Source organism: Haliotis rubra, unplaced genomic scaffold, assembly GCF_003918875.1.
Source record: "Haliotis rubra isolate DU_JTF1 unplaced genomic scaffold, ASM391887v1 Scf328, whole genome shotgun sequence".
NCBI classification, from domain to species: domain Eukaryota; kingdom Metazoa; phylum Mollusca; class Gastropoda; order Lepetellida; family Haliotidae; genus Haliotis; species Haliotis rubra.
Window position 1 is genome coordinate 913,423 of NW_025767000.1, and position 22,201 is coordinate 935,623.

Sequence of the window (22,201 nt, forward strand, 5' to 3'; positions counted from 1 at the left end):
GCCTTGGTAACCGATGTAACGATGCATGTAAGTTGTCATCGCCTCGTACAGCCTCTTACAGTAAACTACTCCGTAGCACCCAGTTTTTTGGTTTGCAGTTGCTTCATTCGGCTAACATCACTGGTGGACACATTGCGTTTATGTTTTTCGACGGATATAATGTCTCAGTTCGACTCGCAATTAAACAGCGACACGGCAACGTTCGCGATGTTTACATTCCCACAATGCATTTAAGTTGTAGAATGAATGAATGTACGTGTTTGTTATGAATGAAAAAATAGTTACGTCAAATGTGACCTAATTGAGAGGTCATCGGTTATCCAATCAAATCGTTTTTATCTCAGGTCAAGTCGTTACGACACAGGTCAACGCGATACGACACTCGTGTGACGTACGAGATTAGTATGCAACTACCGATACGTTGACCAAGTGGGTAATAAATTGTCATACCACGCTGTGTTGTCACGTGACATGTTCATATTCAGTGGCGAGACATCCAACCAGCCGAGTAAGGTGAGTAGGACGGGTCGACTCCGGTGGATGTTTACTTTGTCGTAAAACCATAACTATGTGACACAGGTGCAAGGAGACAGCAGCCTGAATCCACGTCAAGTTTGTGTAAAATGCGAATGTGACGATTAGTTGTTTTAAGTTAAAAACATATCTTTGGAACATATTTGAAATACCATACTTTCGTTTTCGGTATAGGCAAGGCGATTCCATGAATTCTACTTTCATTCCTGATAAAGGAAAATGGCAGAGATTATTTCGTCATTTCGGTTACCTAGACTGATGTAAGTCTAATGTACAGGTTTTTTATCTTACTTTCTTCTGTGAGACGCGGAAGTAGACTGTAGTCAAGGGAGATAACTGGCATACTTTGTGACAAATATGAGGATTTTATACACATGAAAACTTAAACAAATAACGTTTTCGGCTTATGTTTGTCATAATCAGATTTTAATTTTCACAAAAAGTTATATGCCATATTGTTATGGTTTATGTCAAGGTGGCACATTCAATTGAAATGTCTATTTGTTTATTCTCTGTATCGTGATTACTTCTTAATTGGAAGCCTCAGTTACAACCTCTATGTTTTGACATGTCGTTTGTAAGTTACGGTTAAGACTATGGGATGGTTTCAATAAGTAAAAGAATATGTAACATTGTGTCACATTATGACAAGTAATAAACATTCCAGTGATAGAAGTGGATACTATTCATTCTGTGGTAGTCAACCAGGTCAACGTGTTTAAATCGCCTGATGTTGATATCTGAACCTGTTCCAGTTGAATGCGATTTTCAATGTGGAATTTAGAAGCAGTCTATTTTCTTTTCTTATATGGGGAAATTGCAGAGACTGATTACGTCATTACGATAACCTTGACCTGTCTTAGTCTGTATGCGAAGCACGTTGGTCTATCTTTATTTAGGTATGCCGGTTAGAATTAATCTTCCGCAACCCATGCTTGTCGGAACAGGCGAGTAACGGGATTGGGTGGTCAGGGTCGCTGATTTGGTTGACACATGTCATCGTACCCCAAATGCGTAGAACAATGTTCATGATGTTGATCTCTGATTTGTTTGGTCCAGACTCGAGTATGTACAGACTGCCGAAATATAGCTGGAATATCACTGAGTGCGGCGTTAAACAACAACCAACCAACCAACCAACCAACCAACCAAACAAATCTTATTTGGGTTCACACGAACCATGAACTCAAGGTGAAGGACACATCTTGGCAATTACCGGATTGTTCTGTACCATGGAGTGAGATAGTTTATATACGACTGTTCAGCTATTTCAGCCCGCACTACTGTGTAGTTTTGAAACAGATATAATCAAACTAATGTGGTTAGCCATGTATGGTGCTGAAGGAAAATATATTCTTTCGAAATAAAGTAAAGGGAAAAGTAGTCTGTCTCACAGTCCCCGAACCACATTGTTGTCCCTTCTGCCTAGCCCTTTCTTAGGTTCTGAATCACCCATCTCACTGGGGCTACTTTTCAGTTTAAAAGGAATGGTTTGTTTCTATCAAAATTATATACATTCAGAGACTAGTCTAAGGGAAAATTGAATACACGTGTGTTATTCAATTTGTATTTGTATTAGGGTACACTTCTGAAATTGGATCCAGTCTCTCTTTTGTCGTGGGGCAATGGGGCAACCTGTTGATTAAAGCGTTCGCTCGTCACGTCGAAGACCCGGGTTCGATTCTCCACATGGGTACAATATGTGAAGTCCATTTCTGGTGTCCCCCGCCGTGATATTGCTGGAATATTGCTAAAATCGGCGTAAGACTAAACTCACTCACTCTTGTCGTACTTAGGAGGCCCATGTAATATACGTACTTGGTGTGAGGCATCAACAAAACAGTCTTAGTCTTGCGAAAAGTGGAAATATTCAACCCATTTCCAAGAATTTTGCAACATGAACTTGGGAACATGAACCACTCATTTACTTTGGACATGGGGTGTTGTTTGTAGCATAACAGAATTGTTAGCTAAGTGAAACACGCACTCAACTGGCAAATGCGATCTTTAGGGCTTAAATTCTGTGGAATAATTCTGAGTTTATATTCGAGAAGGACACACTGTTTTGATTCCGGTAAAATTCTGCATTTTAGAATCGCCCCAACAGACAGCATTCAGGAACACTATGGCCTCTGTGGAAGTAAGTGGAGACAACTCCGGATTTGTTGACAACTGGCAAAGTGGGAAGACCTTGGCGGAGTGTAATCTCCACATGTTGACCTCTGAGGATTCTTGTGACGTCACCTTCCGGGTTGGGAAAGAAGGGATGCCAGTCCGAGCTCACCGATATGTTCTGATGAGTCGGAGTTGTGTGTTCTACGCCATGTTGTGTGGCCCCCTGGCGGAGAAAGAGGACATCAAGATCCCCGATGTGGAGGAGGAACTATTCTCTGAAATGTTGAGGTATATATACCTATGGCGGTTAGGTATTATTTACATTATTGGTCATACCTGCATAATAGGGTTAACTGTCATTGTCATACATAAAAGTCTAGTTGGTTAAATATGCCTTATAATTCTTTTATTATGATACAACATTTCTCTATCCTTTAATCAAAATATTTTAATTCAAAATCAAAACTTGCTCTTTCCTGGTCATTCGTGGTGATATTAGAGATCTAATTATGAATTAAGTGCCGAAAGAGTTTGTGACAAGGGTATTTGTACAATAATAAGCACCATCTCTAATGCAATACAAGTCACCAGATAGAACTCAGGCATACTCAGATATAATAACTCATGACATTACAAATCCCCTCAGGGACCATCTCTAATACAATACAAGTCACCAGATATAACTCAGTTTATACTCAGATATAATAACTCATGACATTACAAATCCCCCCAGGGACCATCTCTAATACAACACAAGTCACCAGATATAACTCAGTTTATACTCAGATATAATAACTCATGACATTACAAATCCCCTCAGGGACCATCTCTAATACAATACAAGTCACCAGATATAACTCAGTTTATACTCAGGTATAATAACTCATGACATTACAAATCCCCCCAGGGACCATCTCTAATACAACACAAGTCACCAGATATAACTCAGTTTATACTCAGGTATAATAACTCATGACATTACAAATCCCCCGAGGGACCATCTCTAATACAATACAGGTCACCAGATATAACTCAGTTTATACTCAGGTATAATAACTCATGACATTACAAATCCCCCCAGGGACCATCTCTAATACAATACAAGTCACCAGATATAACTCAGTTTATACTCAGTTATAATAACTCATGACATTACAAAAAAAAACAGGGCCCATCTGTAATACAATACAAGTCACCAGATTTAACTCAGTTTATACTCAGATATAATAACTCATGACATTACAAATTCCCCCAGGGACCATCTCTTATACAATACAAGTCACCAGATATAACTCAGTTTATACTCAGATATAATAACTCATGACATTACAAATCCCCTCAGGGACCATCTCTAATACAATACAGGTCACCAGATATAACTCAGTTTATACTCAGATATAATAACTCATGACATTACAAATCCCCTCAGGGACCATCTCTAATACAATACAGGTCACCAGATATAACTCAGTTTATACTCAGTTATAATAACTCATGACATTACAAAAAAAACCAGGGCCCATCTGTAATACAATACAAGTCACCAGATTTAACTCAGTTTATACTCAGGTATAATAACTCATGACATTACAAATTCCCCCAGGGACCATCTCTTATACAATACAAGTCACCAGATATAACTCAGTTTATACTCAGATATAATAACTCATGACATTACAAATCCCCTCAGGGACCATCTCTAATACAATACAGGTCACCAGATATAACTCAGTTTATACTCAGATATAATAACTCATGACATTACAAATCCCCTCAGGGACCATCTCTAATACAATACAGGTCACCAGATATAACTCAGTTTATACTCAGTTATAATAACTCATGACATTACAAAAAAAACCAGGGCCCATCTGTAATACAATACAAGTCACCAGATATAACTCAGTTTATACTCAGGTATAATAACTCATGACATTACAAATCCCCCCAGGGACCATCTCCAATACAATACAAGTCACCAGATATAACTCAGTTTATGATCAGGTATAATAACTCATAACATTACAAATCCCCTCAGGGCATTAACAAATTAATACAGTCAAAAACCGAAGCGTCAAGGTTGATGAGGGGTTCGCAAAATGAGGACTAAATTCTGAATACGCGGGGCCAAGTTTTTACTTCAAGACAACCAGAGGTTCCCACACATCGGTGTTTTACTGTACTGTTAACAACACCGGGCGTGTGCAGCTACCCTTAAGGGTTTCATATATTGTCTTGAAGATTTTAAGTTTACAAACTCAGGTATCGTACGTATTAGTACCTGGTACCGAAACCCTACACGAAGAGTATATACAATACATTGATTTCATGTTCGTTAAACCCTCTTTGGTTTAAATATAAACTAATGTGCAAAAGAAACTATACCAAACTTTTTTCAATATATTTTTTAATTAAGTATTCTTTTTTGTATGAAAACATACTTGAGCGTTTTCCATGTTCCAAACTAAACGTGTTCGATCGAACAGTCTGGGAACATTTGATCAATTGAGAAAAATATGTTTGCGGTTGCATGAAAGAGGTTGGACAAGAGACAAGCCGAGAAGCGGGAGACCACTGGTAACCACGCCTATTGTAAACCGTCACATCCGGGTACTTCATCTCCGGCGACGTTAACGGCAACGACGGCACTGGGACACGTGATAAGTTGACAAACCGTGTACAAGTATTGCTGGCACATGGTCGCCCCTACCCGCGGAGCGTTCCTGACACCTCAACACCTCAATTTTGAATCTCGGGAACGATCGTCGGCAGTGTGTGTACCGAAGAGTTAGTAAACGTTTGGCACAGAATTGCATTCATCAAGTCCAGCCATTCGGAGGCAGAGGTTTAATGATTTGGGGTGGAATCTGCGGTGACGCCAAAACGAGGCTCGTCGTTATTCGAGTAAACCTGCATGCACAGCGTTATGGAGATGATATTTTACAACCAGTTGTGGATCCATTCATCCAGCAACAGCCTCGTGGAATCATTTTCCAGCACGATAATGCGAGGCCACCTTCGGCAAGGCTGAGTCAGAACTACCTCGCCAACGCCAACATCGAACGCTTTTGGGACTATATCGATCGCCAACTCAGATATCGCCCTGTGCCTCCAGTCATCCTCCAGGAATTGGAACAATGTCCCCTTGATGAATGGCAACGCATTCCCCCTAACGTCATCCGACGTTTGACGTCATCAGCCCACAGACCTGTTCTGGCGTGTATTGACGCTCACGGTTGACATGCCCGCAGAGCTACAGATAACTTGTGTTCATCTCAGTTGGTATCCTACTTTTCCTTTGAGTAACCAAATGAATCGTACTCACCTAACTCAAACTCAATTGGGTATTTTGCCACTTTCCATTAATCTTAGAAATATAATGAAGTTTAAATGTTAGTGTCTGTTATTTATATTTGATCTGTAATAAGAGAAACGACAAGAAAGATTGCAAGTTGTCACGTTCATGTCCTGAAATACAACATCTCAATATACCTAAGTTATTTTATCTATCCACCGGTACCCAAGCTAAGATTTGACATTTTTGTGTGTACGCATGTAAGATCATATTTATTGAGTATTTACAAAAATTCAAGCGTACTTGTACGCAGTAGACTTAATAGGAATTGAGTTTTCACATATATATTTGCGTAATTTACGCAGATACGCAGCTTATATGTATCTCTGATGCCCGGTACTAACGTGGCTTTGAGATGTCTGTTGTGACATTTTCCACACTTGCCTCGTCATGTATGTTTGAATGAAATTTTCATTTTGGACCCCTCACGTCTTTACAGGCCTGTCCTAATGATTGCAAAGGATTGACTGAAATCTTTGTACACGTTTTGTTGAAAAAAATCTCAAATGAAAAAATTTATCTAACATTTCTGTACAGTTTTGTTTTTCATTAATGTCCCTTCAAACAGGTGGTATCGTTTCTTTTGGACATTAGTTTATATTTTCAATACGTTATATATTTTTTTAAAAAGGTGAGGCTCTTAATAATTTCATGAGACTTTGGGCCCTCAGTAAAAATGTTGTGAATTAAACCAAACTCAATTCAATTTCATCTAAAAAATACGTTCATAAAACTTTGTCAGTTTTTATTTATTTGCACTTGCCGTTAATGTCAAAAGTCATAGTAATATTGATAAATAACTCAGCAGTATCATGGAGTTCTTTTATAAAGGAGTTAGGAAGACCTGATTAGGTTTATGAGTAGCGCAGAAACGATAAACGTTTACCTGATCGGTAAACGGACTGACAGTATCTGCTGAGGTCAAATTGTGTTTCTGCCAATAAATATGTTACATTTAGATTCCTGTCCAGACGCATGATCATTGCTTAACTCTGACCTTGTTCGTGTAGCATCAAAGTATTCAGACAGGATACAGTTTATACTACAAATCAGACTTTGCTCAAACAATAACAAGGCCAAACTGTCATTAATATATATCACTTACAGGTACCTGTACACAGACAAGACAACCCTGACTGCTGAGAATGTGACAGGTCTGTTGTACCTGGCCAAGAAGTACTCCGTGGGGGGTCTTGAGCGTCTGTGTGTGGTTTACCTGGAATCGTCCCTGACGGCAGAGAACGCCTGTGTCATCTTGGAACAAGCCCACGTCTTTGATGAGGAGAAGCTCTTTGACAGGGCTCTGGAGCTTGTTGTCAAACATGGTGCTACCACTGTTAAAAGCTCTGGCTTCACATCACTTTGTGCTTCTTGTTTTCATAAAGTTGTAAGTGCAGATTATTTCTTAACAAATGATGAAACTAGTTTCAGTGCTGCCCTCTCGTGGGCCGAGTCAGAGTGTAAACGCCAAGGAAGGAGTCAAGTCCGGAAAACAAACGCCTAGTTCTGGGAGAAGCAGTGTATAATATTGCCTTCACCTCCATGGACACGAAGATGTTTGCAAAAACAGTTGTACCGTCAGGGATATTATCAAGTGATGAAAGTAACAAACTTTTGTGCTACCTGATCTTAAATGATACTGATGTGGCTCCTTTCAAAATGAAGCCAGAGCTTCACATGGGGGTCAATCTGTATGCAAGTCAAATTCAATCCGGAACCAGTCAACAGGATTCTAGCATCATCATCACATGCAGCAAGGACGTGCGTATGACTGGTGTCTGGGCATATGGTGACGGCAGCTGCAAATATACCAAGAGAGTCAAATAAAAGTGAATTCTCAGGCTCCTCCGTATTCAACACTATCACCCTTGGTGAATGTCAGATATCAGTTACAGAAGAACGTGGCCCGGGTCTTATTTCCAGACTCATATTGGAGCAAAAGTGAGACAACACACTGGCATGCATAGTGCTCGTCAAACAGTGTACAGTATATGTGTACATACTGTTCCACTTCCTTGGGTAAAACAGTGATGCATGACTTGTCAACAACAACTACTCGGAAACGTTGCGAACAAATTTCAGAATGTCTTCACTACATAACAAATGCAAATTTGAGCTGCCAGGCTGTGTGAGATTACACCCTAGCATGAGTATCTTCAGCACTGGAAAATACATTTAACTTCTTTGATATATTAAGACCGAAAAGTATGTGTCACGAAGATATATTTCAATTAGCATGGCCTGCCATGAGAAAGCTTCCTCTTTAGCTGCCATCTGGGACACTAAGGTCCAACCTTCAACGTCCTTTGTTTAGAAATGCTGTACGTAATTATAATTCTACCATAATTCTACTATAATTCTTCTAAGATAATATTAATATGCTGTGTTAAGTGAGAATGTGTCTAGTATGTTATTTAACTGAATATATATTGAATAAGTTTCTGTATATCAAATGCTTTTTCGCCAAGAGTGAGTGAGTGGGTGAGTTTAGTTTTACGCCGCTTTTAGCAACATTCCAGCAATATCACGGCGGGGGACACCAGAAATGGGCTTCACACATTGTACCCATGTGGGGAATCGAACCCGGATATTTGGCGTGACGAGCGAACGCTTGAACCACAAGGTTGAACCGCCCCTTTTCGTCAAGAAATAGTGCTTTATTTATGGAAGGTTCAGGGTGACCTATAACGTCCCATGGTGTATGGGAGGGATTCGTTTAACAATATCCGTAATAAACTACTTGCTATATCTGTGGTTAGAATATGTGAACGATTCTTATTGCAGTGTTCAGAATAGCTTTCCTTCCGAACGTCCGAGTCAAGCGTGTAAATATTAGAATTTACCTGACCGATAGACAGGATAATGTTGAACAATAATAACGTATATTCACCCATTATCGCTTAAAACATTACCATAAGACAGTATCGAAGCCGATATTTAGTTTATCGTCTTATCCACGCTTCTCCATGGTGTCAAAAACCAAGCACATCACAGGAAGCCTTATTACTTGGAGGGGGTTAAGCACACTGACGTACAGGTTCCACTACACTAAATCAGAATCACATGCTCCCTGAGCGAGCACCGTGTGTAAACAACTGAAGAGACAGAGTACTTGTGACAGCTGTGATTGGATGAAATAGTGTAAGATGTTTATGCTTTTTGAAAGTACATTCATCCAGTAATTAAAACTGACCACAATTTAAGTATTTAGTGCTGTCATTCACCATGACTTATGCATATTGTGTGTACTGGGGTTGATGTGTTTCGCTTCCTGTGCTCGGAAGTGTGAAAATGAGCCGGACAATTTGGTCAGAATTTTTGTTTTATTGTAGTTTAAAGGCCTGACTGTACCCATGTGTACATGGGGGGCGGTGGGGTAGCCTAGTGGTTAAAGCGTTGGCTCGTCACGCCGAAGACCCGGGTTCGATTCCCCACATGGGCACAATGTGTTAAGCCCATTTCTGGTGTCCCCCGCCGTGATATTGCTGGGATATTGCTAAAAGCGGCGTAAAACTAGACTCAGTCAGTCAGTCATGTGTACATGGAATGGCTGTTGACAGCCTGGATTATTTAAAAAAAAATAAATGGTTAGTATAGAAGTCTATGGGAAAACATTTGGTGTTGTGTAGCCTACAGCCAACAGAGGTTATGTAATGAAACATGACTCAGTTAATACAGAGATGTCTGGAATGTAACAAAACCAGGAATTTAACCCCAAAAAGGTTTCTTCTCCAGACTTAACGCCGAAAACCCGGTTTCGATTTCCTACATGGTAACATTGCGTGAAGCCTATTTCTGGTGTCCCCCGCCCTGAAATTGTTTGAATATTGCTAAGACCGGCGTAAAACTAAACTAAGCTTGCTGACTCAGATCTTCAAGAAACCGATTATGATTCAGATCTCTCTTTAATTGATTAATGAATGGTCCATGTCAATATAGTACTCAGTGTGTAGTTTTAAAGTTAAACACTGAGCAGTAAATGGTTCTCTTTTAAAAAGTGGTGACCTTACTTTAACCATGGTGATTTTAAGTTGATTAAATCCATGTTTCAGACCGCTGGCTTACTTGTTTTTGTAATTATGTAGATTTGAGGAATTTGTAATGATATTTTCATTCAATTTGATGTTGCTTAAAAAATTATGCAGTCTTTGTTTTGTCAAGTAAATAGATGTATCATTAGTTCAACACTGATAGCAGGTTGTTGGTTTTGTATATTTTGGAGACGACAATGTCATTTAAATAATTCCATTCAAACAGTTAATTCAGAATTGATAGTGATATATCTCCAGCCTTTACCCTCAGTGACACTATGATGAGATTATTTGTGAACCTGATGTGCGTTCAAAGGTCATCTGCTTGAAGAAGTTGTGCATTTCAATAAAGCCCTTCAGTAATACCTTTTCTGCTTTTCTTTTATAATTTTTTAATCGAATAATATTTGACAATGTTCATAGGACTGGTTGGTTTTCAGTGGGGCTGGTAGTTTTGATGGTAGTGAGTGAGTATGGTTTTACGACGCTTTTAGCAATATTCCAGCAATATGTATCCACTGGAATCTCCCAACTGACTCACACAACCTGGGCCATCAGACCATCAGGCTACCCCACCGCGCCATATACGCTGTCAGACCCATGGTACAACATTTTGGCGAGTTATCGCACAATGCTTATTGTATGTCAAGAACTTGCAGATCTATGCAGTCTGATATTTAACGGCTTGCAAAATGTCCGAAATGATTGTTTATGTGGAATTGATAGATTATATTAAGTTCGAACTATAACGGCCCCCCCCCCCCACACACACACACGCACGCACGCACACAGAACGTATAATTTCAACGAGAACTACAGTCTGATGATAAGCATAATAATATTATAGATTATTCTGATCACCGATCGCGCCCAGCCCAGCCCATATTTTCAGTCACGTGACAGACGGTCAGAGTTCAACATTGCGCTCAATACCACAGGTAAGCGGTTTGTCATGGTCCAACCTTCAACGTCCTTTGTTTAGAAATGCTGTACGTAATTATAATTCTACCATAATTCTACTATAATTCTTCTAAGATAATATTAATATGCTGTGTTAAGTGAGAATGTGTCTAGTATGTTATTTAACTGAATATATATTGAATAAGTTTCTGTATATCAAATGCTTTTTCGCCAAGAGTGAGTGAGTGGGTGAGTTTAGTTTTACGCCGCTTTCAGTAATATTCCAGCAATATCACGACGGGAACACCACAAATGGGCTTCACACGTTCTACCCATGTGGGGAATCGAACCCGGGGATTCGGCGTGACGAGCAAACGCTTGAACCACTAGGCTACCCCACATGAGCGGAAGCGAAGAAACGTTCGATGCGTTTTACGGATTTAGTGTAATCCCAAATAAAACACAATCTCGATTAATATTCGAGTGAGATTACAGTAAAGCATATTGGACGCTTAAACTAGCAATATCGTGTTTAGTTATTGGTAAAAAAGAAGACAATGGCTTCGTATTATATTATTTTTTTGTTAAATGGTAAATTTTATAACATACCTATACTCATAACATAGATTATCTTTCACGTGGCTGAAATATGCGTGACTGAATGAGATTGAGATGCCCATGAATGGCAGAAGGAAAGTGCAATGTCGACATTTCATACATGCATTTGATAAAGATGGAATCGTTCAATGGTGATTTCCTAAGGTTCTTTTTGTTGTTTTTATTGTCCCCAAGACACACAGTCTTATGGGTTTCACCGATGTTGTAAATATCACGATTCGATTTTTCACAGACCGCCTTGTTTTCATATTACTAATTGCGGCTTTAAACAACGTTCGTTCAGTCGGCTGAGTTGACGTCAGCAAGATCTTCAAAGGGTGCCATTCCTTCAGATAGCAACTGCAAACATCAATGGCCTCAATAGAAGTAAGAGAAGACAACTCTGTGTTCGATGACAACTGGCAAAGTGGGAAGTCCCTTGCAGAGTGTAACCTCCATATGTTGACCTCTGAGGATTCTTGTGACGTCAGCTTCCGGGTTGGGAATAATGAGAGGATAGTCCGAGCCCACCGATATGTTCTGATGAGTCGGAGTAGTGTGCTCCACGCCATGTTGTGTGGCCCCCTGGCGGAGAAAGAGGAAATAAGGATACCTGATGTGGAGGAAGAAATATTTAATGGCATGTTGAGGTAGGTGATGGTCAGTGTTGTGCCTTGTACGTCTAGTAGACGGTGTCTAAAAGTCCCTCGGGTCCATGAGTATCCGGGTTAGAATTGGTCTTCAGCAACCCACGCTTGTCGTAAGAGGCGACTAACGGGATCGGGTGGTCAGGCTCGCTGACTTGGTTGACACATGTCATCGCATCCCACTTGCGTAGATCGATGCTCATGCTGTTGATCATCGGATTCTCTGGTCCAGACTCGATTATTTATAGACCGCCGTCATATAGCTGGAATATTGCTGAGTGTGGCTTTAAACAACCAAACCAAACCAAAAGCCCGTCGGTGCTTCGGGATGCCCACACACTGATACTGATAAAACTGAAATATTGCTGTGAACATTCACTCACTCACCTTGGTTGAAAAAGACAAAAATATCTGTCAGTTTATTCAGTTCAAATCTCTAACACAATTAAGGCATCAAGAATTCAGAATAACAGCCATCAACCTCTACCAGTTAACGTGGACTACCAGCATTTGAATTCAGGATTTTACTGTCTCGGACTAGCAGACTAGCGTGCATTTTGCATTCACGTCCTCGTTATGAGTGAGTGAGTGAGTTTAGTTTTACGCCGCACCCAGCAATATTCCAGCTCTGTAGCGGCGGTCTGTAAATAATCAGATCTGGACCAGACAATCCAGGGATCAACAGCGTGAACATCAATCTACGCAATTGGGATACGATGACATGTGTCAACCCAGTCAGCGAGCCTGACCACCCGATCCCATTAGACGCCTGTTACGACAAGCAAGGGTTACTGAAGATCAATTCTAACCCTGATCTTCACGGGTCTCCTTGTTATGAACAGTGAGTGTGTTTATTACAACGTCACTTTGAACAGAATGTCAAGATGCAAGGGCGTGTCAGCCTCATATGGGAGGAAAACCCCAAACTTCCCAGGTCGATCGCCAGTACAATGAATATACTGTAATACATTTCCTGCCATAAACGTTCATTTTGTGAAAAAAACCCTGCTTTCTCCATTTGTATTTATTACTGTACATAGTCCTTACTGAAATTTCCCGATGTAAAATACATATATATTTGCAGATTTCTGTATACAGACACGACAACCCTGACCGCTGAGAATGTGACAGGTCTGTTGTACCTGGCCAAGAAGTACTCTGTGGGGGGTCTTGAGCGTCTATGTGTGGCTTACCTGGAATCGTCCCTGACGGCAGAGAACGCCTGTGTCATCTTGGAACAAGCCCACGTCTTTGATGAGGAAACACTGTTTGACAGGGCCTTGAACGTCATTGTTCAGAATGGAGATGTTGCACTAGAGAGCTATAGCTTCAAAGATCTGTGTCAAACGTGTTTCCAAAACATTGTCAGTGCAGTTAGTGGAGAGGAGTATATTGTAAAACCGGAAAGAATGTTTGGTGCTGCCATCTTGTGGGCTGAGGAAGAAAATAAAGCGAAGGGAATTGGAAAGCACTCCAGAAAACAAGCGACAAGTTCTTGGGGAGTCAGTGTATGACCTTGGCTTCACAGCAATGGGGATACAGGAGTTTGCCAAAACGGTTGTTCCATCTGGAATATTGTCAGGAGATGAATGTACAAAATTATTCTGTTTCTTATGTATATCTGGGACTGACGCATCACCATTCAAAGTGAGACCAGCACCTGCAGTCTCTTTGTATGGAAACAGGATCCGCACTGATCTCAGCGAGTTGGAATCCTACATCACCATCACATGTAGCCATAACCTGCGTTTGATCGGCCTGTGGGCATTTGGTAGCGACACCAGCAGGTATAACATAGTGCTGGATAGGATACAGGGAACTCCACGGCGTTGGATTGATCAGATGAGGATGTCAGCAAAGCCTGTGAGAACTGATGGGACGGAAGTGGAAGTGGAACTGTCAGCTCAGCCTACTTTAGAGGCCAACATTAATTACAGATTCCGGACTCACATGAGCAATACTACAGGGGGGTGGCTAGGTACTCAACTTAGGAAAGGCATCACTGTTGGCAAATGTCAGATATCCATCTCACAGGCATACGAAGATGGCATCATCTCAAGACTCGTATTGCGGTTATGTGAGTTGGGTTAACGTCATCACCAGTCTTTGACGCGCCATAACGTTTAAACTGCTTTTAACGCTGATATGTTGTAGTTTTGCTGGATAAAATTTAGACTTTGAAAATGAGGATCTGTTTGGGTACACATCAGCAGTCTTTGACACGCTATTTCGGTTAAAGTTCTTTTAAGGCTGCGCGAGATATATAGTAGCTTTGTTGGATACAGTTTAGATTTTGAAAATGGGAATGTGTGTGGATAAGATGTTTGACCTTGCTCATTAATTGTTTGATCGACATTCTTGAAGTTGGTGAGTCAATAATGAAGCATACAACTTTATGGATGACAACTTCTTGTTTATTACATAGAGCACTATTAGCTTGATAATGGTGTAAGAGTGAGTGAGTGAGTGAGTTTAGGTTTACGCCGCACTCAGCAATATTCTAGCTATATAGCGGCGGTCTGTGAATAATCGAGTCTGGATCAGACAATCCAGTGATCAATAGCATGAGTATCCATCTACGCAATGGGAACCGATGAGATGTGTCAACCAAGTCAGCGAGCCTGACGACCCGATCCCGTTAGTCGCCTCTTACGACAAACATGGGTTACAGAAGATCAACTCTATTCCGGATCTTCACGGGTAAAATGGTGTATGAATCTACATCGAAACGTCGCTCTAAGTAATAAACAAGAAGTTGTATGCTTCATTTTGTATCTTGCTGATTGTTTGTCATCATGTCCAGTGAAGTGGACCAATGTTTGTCTGAATTATTTATTGTTCGTGGTGATGCTGCTGAAATTAGTGCGGTCTGAAGTGTAACAGAACATTCTCTCTCTCATTCCGTCTTTGTGTTAATGCTTCTCTTCGCATTGGTTCATACAGCTCACTGACTTGTTTGACACATTTCATCTTATCCCAGTTGCGTAGATCGATGCTCATGCTGTTGATCACTAGATTGTCTGATCCAGACTCGATTATTTCCACAACGCCGCCATATAGCTGGAAGATTGCTGAATGCGGCGTTTAACAAAAAAACAACAAAACAGTTTATATGACAAGAGTCAGTGTGCGTGATTTAGAGGCTCACTTAGAAAGACTTATCATAAAGACACATGAAATATTTGTTATCCATTTCCATATTGGTATACCTTTGCTAGCGATGTTGGAGGGATTTTATTCCAGTTTCCTAGAAGTACTTCTCATGATTACCCAAAAGGTTCTCAATAGTTGCTTGGGGCCCAGTGGATTCCCCACATGGGTATAATCGGTGAAGTCCATTTCTGGTGTCCCCCGCCGTGATGTTGCGGGAATACTGCTAAAAGCGTTTCCATTTCAGATTTTAATAGAGGTCTTGTGTTCTTTTACAAACTCTCCCATCAACCTCGCAATGGTATTTACGTTTTGCCCATTTTCTTCAGTCATGGGCCCTTATCTTAACATCGGCTTAAGTGATACACCCCAAACCGTCCGCATAGATATTTATCTTTATGTAGTTACAGAACAATATATTCCAGTATATATATTTTTTCACATCCATACTTCAGCCCATTCCTCATTAAACCCTTCATTTACATTTTCAAGGACTGGCCTTCTCTATTATATCTTATACCTATTTATATTATATAATTATATATTCTATAGGCTTGTCATAATGTTTTCTGAACACACACTCGGAGCTCCAGCCTGCTGTGCGCAGAATTGTTTGTAACTTGACTTTTGCGGATGCTGCTGGACTAGTAGAGGCCATCCGCACACTGTGTGGTTTGAATATTGTCATGTTAATACCTGCACTAGCCAACACTAGTTTGATCCATCTTGAAATTGTGTCCTTGCTCACTTGTTTATGTGGTTTGGACAAAGCAATAAACAAGGCTGTTTCTGCAACTCTGAGGCTCTTAGTCATGTCCATGTATTTCTCTAGAGTACTAACTACACACAGTGAAACATCTGAATATCTAGTAAGAGTCAACTCATGTTGGTGAAAACCTGGCCTTGATTGCTTTAAAATATCACCAAATCTAACTTTAACTCTATCAGGCAAAAACTCAACATTTCTTACATCAATCAAGTTTAAAGACTGAAGTCTCTGTCCTGTCAAAAGTGCCAACAAAGTTACAGACTTCAGAGTCATCCATTTCAAACTGGCACAATCAGCTGACTTAGTCTGAAGATATGTCAACACTTTAGACACATCCCAGGTCACCCCATATCTGGACAAAGCAGGTCTCAAATTGAATATTCCTTTCAATAGTCTCCTGACTAGGTGATGTTGCCCAACTGCTACTCCGTCAACCAACACAAAGGTAGATCTGGCAGTGTCTAACGCTGAATATCCAAGCCCACTGTGGTAGAGCTCAGTTAAGAAATTCAAAACCTGGCTGATAGTTGGTGAAACGGTATTGCAGTGTTCCTTAGCACAAAACTGCATCCATCTTTTGTGATATGACTTGTACTGTTTCTTTGTGGAACCTCTCCATGATTGCAATATGATGTTGACAGCATCTGTCGATAAGCCTTGACTTTGGAGTGATCTCCTGACAGCTTGAAGGCTGTCAGCCGAAGTTTGTTCCACAGCGGATGAATCTTGTTGGGTAGATGAGTGAGAGTCAGGAGTTTCTTGCTCTTGGGTAGGAGTCTGGGACAGTCTATCAACAGTTCCAGGATTCTGGTGAACCAGAATTGTGTGGTCCACAAAGGTGCTATCAGAATGACATCCGCACAATCGTTGTCGATCTTATTCAGTAGACTGAATGGACAAAACACATATTGTAAGTCACCACCCCAAAAACATGTAAACGCATCAACAGCAACACGGTTGGGTCAGGGTGCCAAGACACATAAGGAGATATCTGGAAATTTATCCTACTTCCAAACAGATCAATATGAGGCTTTCCAAATTGTTCTACGATTGCATCAAACACATGCTTATTAAGTTTCCATTCTGCATCATCAATGAAATTTCGAGATTCAAAATCTGCTTCAATATTGGTAACGCCGGGTATATGCCCTGCCGACAGCCGAATACCACGGTCTTTAGACCATAGCCACATTTCACGAGTTACAGCATTGCACAATAGTTTAGAACCACCCATGTTATTGACATATGCTACAGCTGTAGTATTGTCCATCATAATTCTAATATGTGTATTGTACTTGTCATTCATTAATGATTTCAGGGCTAACCAGCCTGCCAGAATTTCCAGATAATTTATGTGCATTACTTTTTCATTCTCTGACTATAAACCACCAGTGCGAGTATCACCAAACACTGCACCCAAGCCGGAGTTAGATGCATCTGACTTAATAGTAAGTTCAGGCTGCGACTCACTTAAACTCTGGTGCCACTTTCCTACATTGTCTATCCACCACTGAATGTCCTCCCTGCAGTCACCAGACAAACTAATGCTTACATCATAATTCCCCCTTGGCCTGTTTTAGCGAGAGATTTTTGAAATTCTCCAGCCTTTTATAAAACAAAGGGGCATATTTCACACCAGGATATGCTGCATTCATTTGTCCCACTAATGTAGCCAATTGCCTAATTGTCACATTTTCTTCACTTAACATTTTTTTCACAGTATGAAGCAATCTTTTCACACTTATCGGACGTCAAGTTGACCGTCATAGTTTCACTGTTGAGATCAAAGCCCAAGTAAGTGATTTGCTTGGATGGTGAGAGGACAGACTTCTTTGGATGCACAGTAAACCCTAGCTTATCCAATAAAGATACAGTATCCTTAAAGGTCACATGCAACGTAAAACACAACTTTGCAGATTCTGATACCTTTCGGTAAGGACATACCGAAACAAATCGTCAAAAATGCAAATTCAACTTATAAAGTTGAAAAATAACGCGATGAAAAAAAACGCGCGAAATCGGAGTTCAAACGTTTTACTAATGTTTCCCAGACTTTTCTGGGGAAAACGGGTTTCAACAGCTGGGCTGCGCTCATAGCATGTGCGCAGTGAAATAGGTTCGCGCAGCTTGGAAGCGGGTTGACGGGTGAATACTCGGTGAAGGCTTTGGTGTGAGCTATTTTTCTAATGTTTTATTGATATCTCAAAGGCGCGAGCTTTTTATATGTTATGACAGTAAATTAACTGTTTATATAATTTCATTTGTCTATTTCACCACACGTTCTTCACAAAACGCATTGATTTATATCACATTAAATTAGAAGGCGAGACTTGAACACCTGTAAGGTGAAGTTTGATAGTAATTCCACAGACCCATGACATACTGAGGTATCACATGAGATGACTGGGCGGTATGCTTCGCATAGAGGTACATTGCACTTTTTTTCAACGCATGAAATAATGGTCTGTTCTTAGGGTGGGAGAGGTGGGCATGTGATACCTCAGTATGTCATAGGTCTGTGGAATTACTATCAAACTTCACCTTACAGGTAAGTCTCGTCTTAATTTTATAATTCCACATCCCTACTCCCTACTGAAGTATCCCATGAGATGTTCAGAGTAGACCATTATTTCATATCAAGTCATTAGTATACAAAACATGAAACGAATTTGGTCACAACATTTACTCTATATCATTTAATAGCCCATGAACTTGAAAACATACATTTGGGTATCTTTAAATAACAGTCATTTAAACTTTTACCCAATATCAATAGCCTGCAAAAGAGCTTCACTATATTCAGTACTAGTGTCTATAGGCTTGTCATAATGTTTTCTGAACACACACTCGAGCTCCAGCCTGCTGTGCGCAGAATTGTTTGTAACTTGACTTTTGCGGATGCTGCTGCACTAGTAGAGGCCATCCGCACACTGTGTGGTTTGAATATTGTCATGTTAATACCTGCACTAGCCAACACTAGTTTGATCCATCTTGAAATTGTGTCCTTGCTCACTTGTTTATGTGGTTTGGACAAAGCAATAAACAGTGCAGTTTCTGCACCTCTGAGGCTCTTGGTCATGTCCATGTATTTCTCTAGAGTACTAACTACACACAGTGAAACATCTGAATATCTAGTAAGAGTCAACTCATGTTGGTGAAAACCTGGCCTTGATTGCTTTAAAATATCACCAAACCTAACTTTAACTCTATCAGTCAAAACTCAACATTTCTTACATCAATCCAGTTTAAAGACTGAAGTCTCTGTCCTGTCAAAAGTGCCAACAAAGTTACAGACTTCAGAGTCATCCATTTCAAACTGGCACAATCAGCTGACTTAGTCTGAAGATATGTCAACACTTTAGACACATCCCAGGTCACCCCATATCTGGGCAAAGCAGGTCTCAAATTGAATATTCCTTTCAATAGTCTCTTGACTAGGTGATGTTGCCCAACTGCTACTCCGTCAACCAACACAAAGGTAGACAGAGCAGATCTGGCTGTGTTTAACGCTGAATATCCAAGCCCACTGTGGTAGAGCTCAGTTAAGAAATTCAAAACCTGGCTGATAGTTGGTGAAACGGTATTGCAGTGTTCCTTAGCACAAAACTGCATCCATCTTTTGTGATATGACTTGTACTGTTTCTTTGTGGAACCTCTCCATGATTGCAATATGATGTTGACAGCATCTGTCGATAAGCCTTGACTTTGGAGTGATCTCCTGACAGCTTGAAGGCTGTCAGCCGAAGTTTGTTCCACAGCGGATGAATCTTGTTGGGTAGATGAGTGAGAGTCAGGAGTTTCTTGCTCTTGGGTAGGAGTCTGGGACAGTCTATCAACAGTTCCAGGATTCTGGTGAACCAGAATTGTGTGGTCCACAAAGGTGCTATCAGAATGACATCCGCACAATCGTTGTCGATCTTCTTCAGTACTCGGCCAAGTAGACTGAATGGACAAAACACATATTGTAAGTCACCACCCCAAAAACATGTGAACGCATCAACAGCAACACAGTCTGGATCAGGGTGCCAAGACACATAAGGAGATATCTGGAAATTTATCCTACTTGCAAACAGATCAATATGAGGCTTTCCAAATTGTTCTACGATTGCATCAAACGCATGTTTATTAAGTTTCCATTCTGCATCATCAATGAAATTTCGAGATTCAAAATCTGCTTCAGTATTGGTAACGCCGGGTACATGCCCTGCCGACAGCCGAATACCACGGTCTTTAGACCATAGCCACATTTCACGAGTTACAGCATTGCACAATAGTTTAGAACCACCCATGTTATTGACATATGCCACAGCTGTAGTATTGTCCATCATAATTCTAATATGTGTATTGTACTTGTCACTCATTAATGATTTTAGGGCTAACCAGCCTGCCAGAATTTCCAGATAATTTATGTGCATACATTTTTCACTCTCTGACCATAAACCACCAGTGCGAGTATCACCAAACACTGCACCCCAGCCGGAGTTAGATGCATCTGACTTAATAGTAAGTTCAGGCTGCGACTCACTTAAACTCTGGTGCCACTTTCCTACATTGTCTATCCACCACTGAATGTCCTCCCTGCAGTCACCAGACAAACTAATGCTTACATCATAATTCCCCTTGGCCTGTTTTAGCGAGAGATTTTTGAAATTCTCCAGCCGTTTATAAAACAAAGGGGCATATTTCACACCAGGACATGCTGCATTCATTTGTCCCACTAATGTAGCCAATTGCCTAATTGTCACATTTTCTTCACTTAACATTTTTCCACAGTATGAAGCAATCTTTTCACACTTATCGGACGTCAAGTTGACCGTCATAGTTTCACTGTTGAGATCAAAGCCCAAGTAAGTGATTTGCTTGCATGGTGAGAGGACAGACTTCTTTGGATGCACAGTAAACCCTAGCTTATCCAATAAAGATACAGTATCCTTAAGATTTTCTTCACATGCTACATAGTCCTCACCAACCAACAGGGAATCATCTATGTAAGCTGTGTTGGCATGTCCGAGCTTCCTTAAGTGTGAATACACTGGTTTTAACAGTTTAGTGAATATTCTGGGTGCCGAGGACAACCCATTGGGGAGACAAGTAAACTGATATAATGTCTTGTTCCAGTAGAACCTGAGATACTTCCTATCTGCATCATACACAGGAATAGTAAAGTAAGCATCTTTAAGATCCACTGATGCAAAATAACAATCTTTCTTTACCAAGTAAAGGGCGGATTGCAAGGTATCCATTTTGAAGTGGTGGTATTCAATTTTATCATTTAAAGTCCTCAGATTTAGAATCAATCGCAATGATCCATCCTTTTTTGGTCTGTGGAAAATATTAGAGATAAATTCCCCTTTTGAGTGTTCACACCTCTCAATGGTTCCATTAGATAACATTTTCTTAATCTGTTCATTGATCACCAACTGTTCTGCTGATGGAAAATTAATTGGAGTTGGAACAAAATATTGCACAGGTAAGGTATGAAATTCAATATTTACACCTGTTACACTTTTCAGCACCCAGGTGTCACTAGTAATGCCACTCCATACAGACACATACTTGCTAGTATTCCCAGCTTGGAACGAATTGGGTGTATTAGTCAATGTTTTGATACCCGTAGACTCTCTCACCTCAACACTTTTCTTGCTCCCTAGAATCTCTTGTCTCCTCTGCCCCTCTTCTTTCCTAAAAATATTGCGGCTCACCACGGTTAAAGGCTTTGGAATGCTGCTGCTGGTTGCCTGAGTGACGGTTCATACCCCCTTTGTTTGCCTTCCAGTTCTTGTATGGATGGGGCCTGGAATGGTTGTCAAATTTGGATTTTGGAGGGTGTCCAATTTTTTGTCCAATCATAGAAGATTCAGAGATGTCTTTGATGTGTTTGGAGAGATCATCTCCAAAGAGCCAATTTGTTGTCGGAAGCGGGGCTGAGCAAAGTCTCTTGTAAGCCCCTGTCAAATCAGGTCGAAAGTTTTCCCGGCGTCTTTGATTCATAATTGAGATAGATGCCGTCATCAGCTTAATGCTGTCTGTGCTCTTCTTTAAGAGCTCTCTGACATTGACTTGACCCCTTGTCAATGGCAGCCACCATGAGATCATTTGTGAC

General features: G+C 40.5%; 2 protein-coding genes across 2 annotated transcripts; both read left to right on the top strand.

Moving 5' to 3' along the window:
- The first annotated feature begins 294 nt into the window (after positions 1-294).
- LOC124284011 (BTB/POZ domain-containing protein 6-like) lies at positions 295-7,831 on the top strand. The gene is given in 4 exon segments (XM_046720048.1): positions 295-513; positions 2,642-2,937; positions 7,112-7,476; positions 7,479-7,831. Coding segments are annotated over 4 exon segments (1,056 nt in total). The 5' UTR covers positions 295-471.
- A 3,091-nt stretch (positions 7,832-10,922) lies between these two features.
- On the top strand, positions 10,923-13,909 carry LOC124284049 (BTB/POZ domain-containing protein 6-like). The gene is made up of 3 exons (XM_046720103.1): positions 10,923-10,973; positions 11,786-12,182; positions 13,264-13,909. Exons 2-3 carry the CDS (start codon positions 11,905-11,907, stop codon positions 13,691-13,693), a joined length of 708 nt encoding a protein of 235 aa, XP_046576059.1. The 5' UTR covers positions 10,923-10,973; positions 11,786-11,904; the 3' UTR covers positions 13,694-13,909.
- The last annotated feature ends 8,292 nt before the right edge of the window (positions 13,910-22,201 follow it).

What these genes read in the sequence shown, in the direction of transcription:
- LOC124284049 (XM_046720103.1), top strand. Translation starts at nt 11,905, where the DNA reads ATGGCCTCAATAGAAGTAAGAGAAGACAACTCTGTGTTCGATGACAAC. An exon ending in ATATTTAATGGCATGTTGAG is followed by an intron (nt 12,183 to 13,263) that starts GTAGGTGATGGT and finishes ATATATTTGCAG; the next exon opens with ATTTCTGTATACAGACACGA.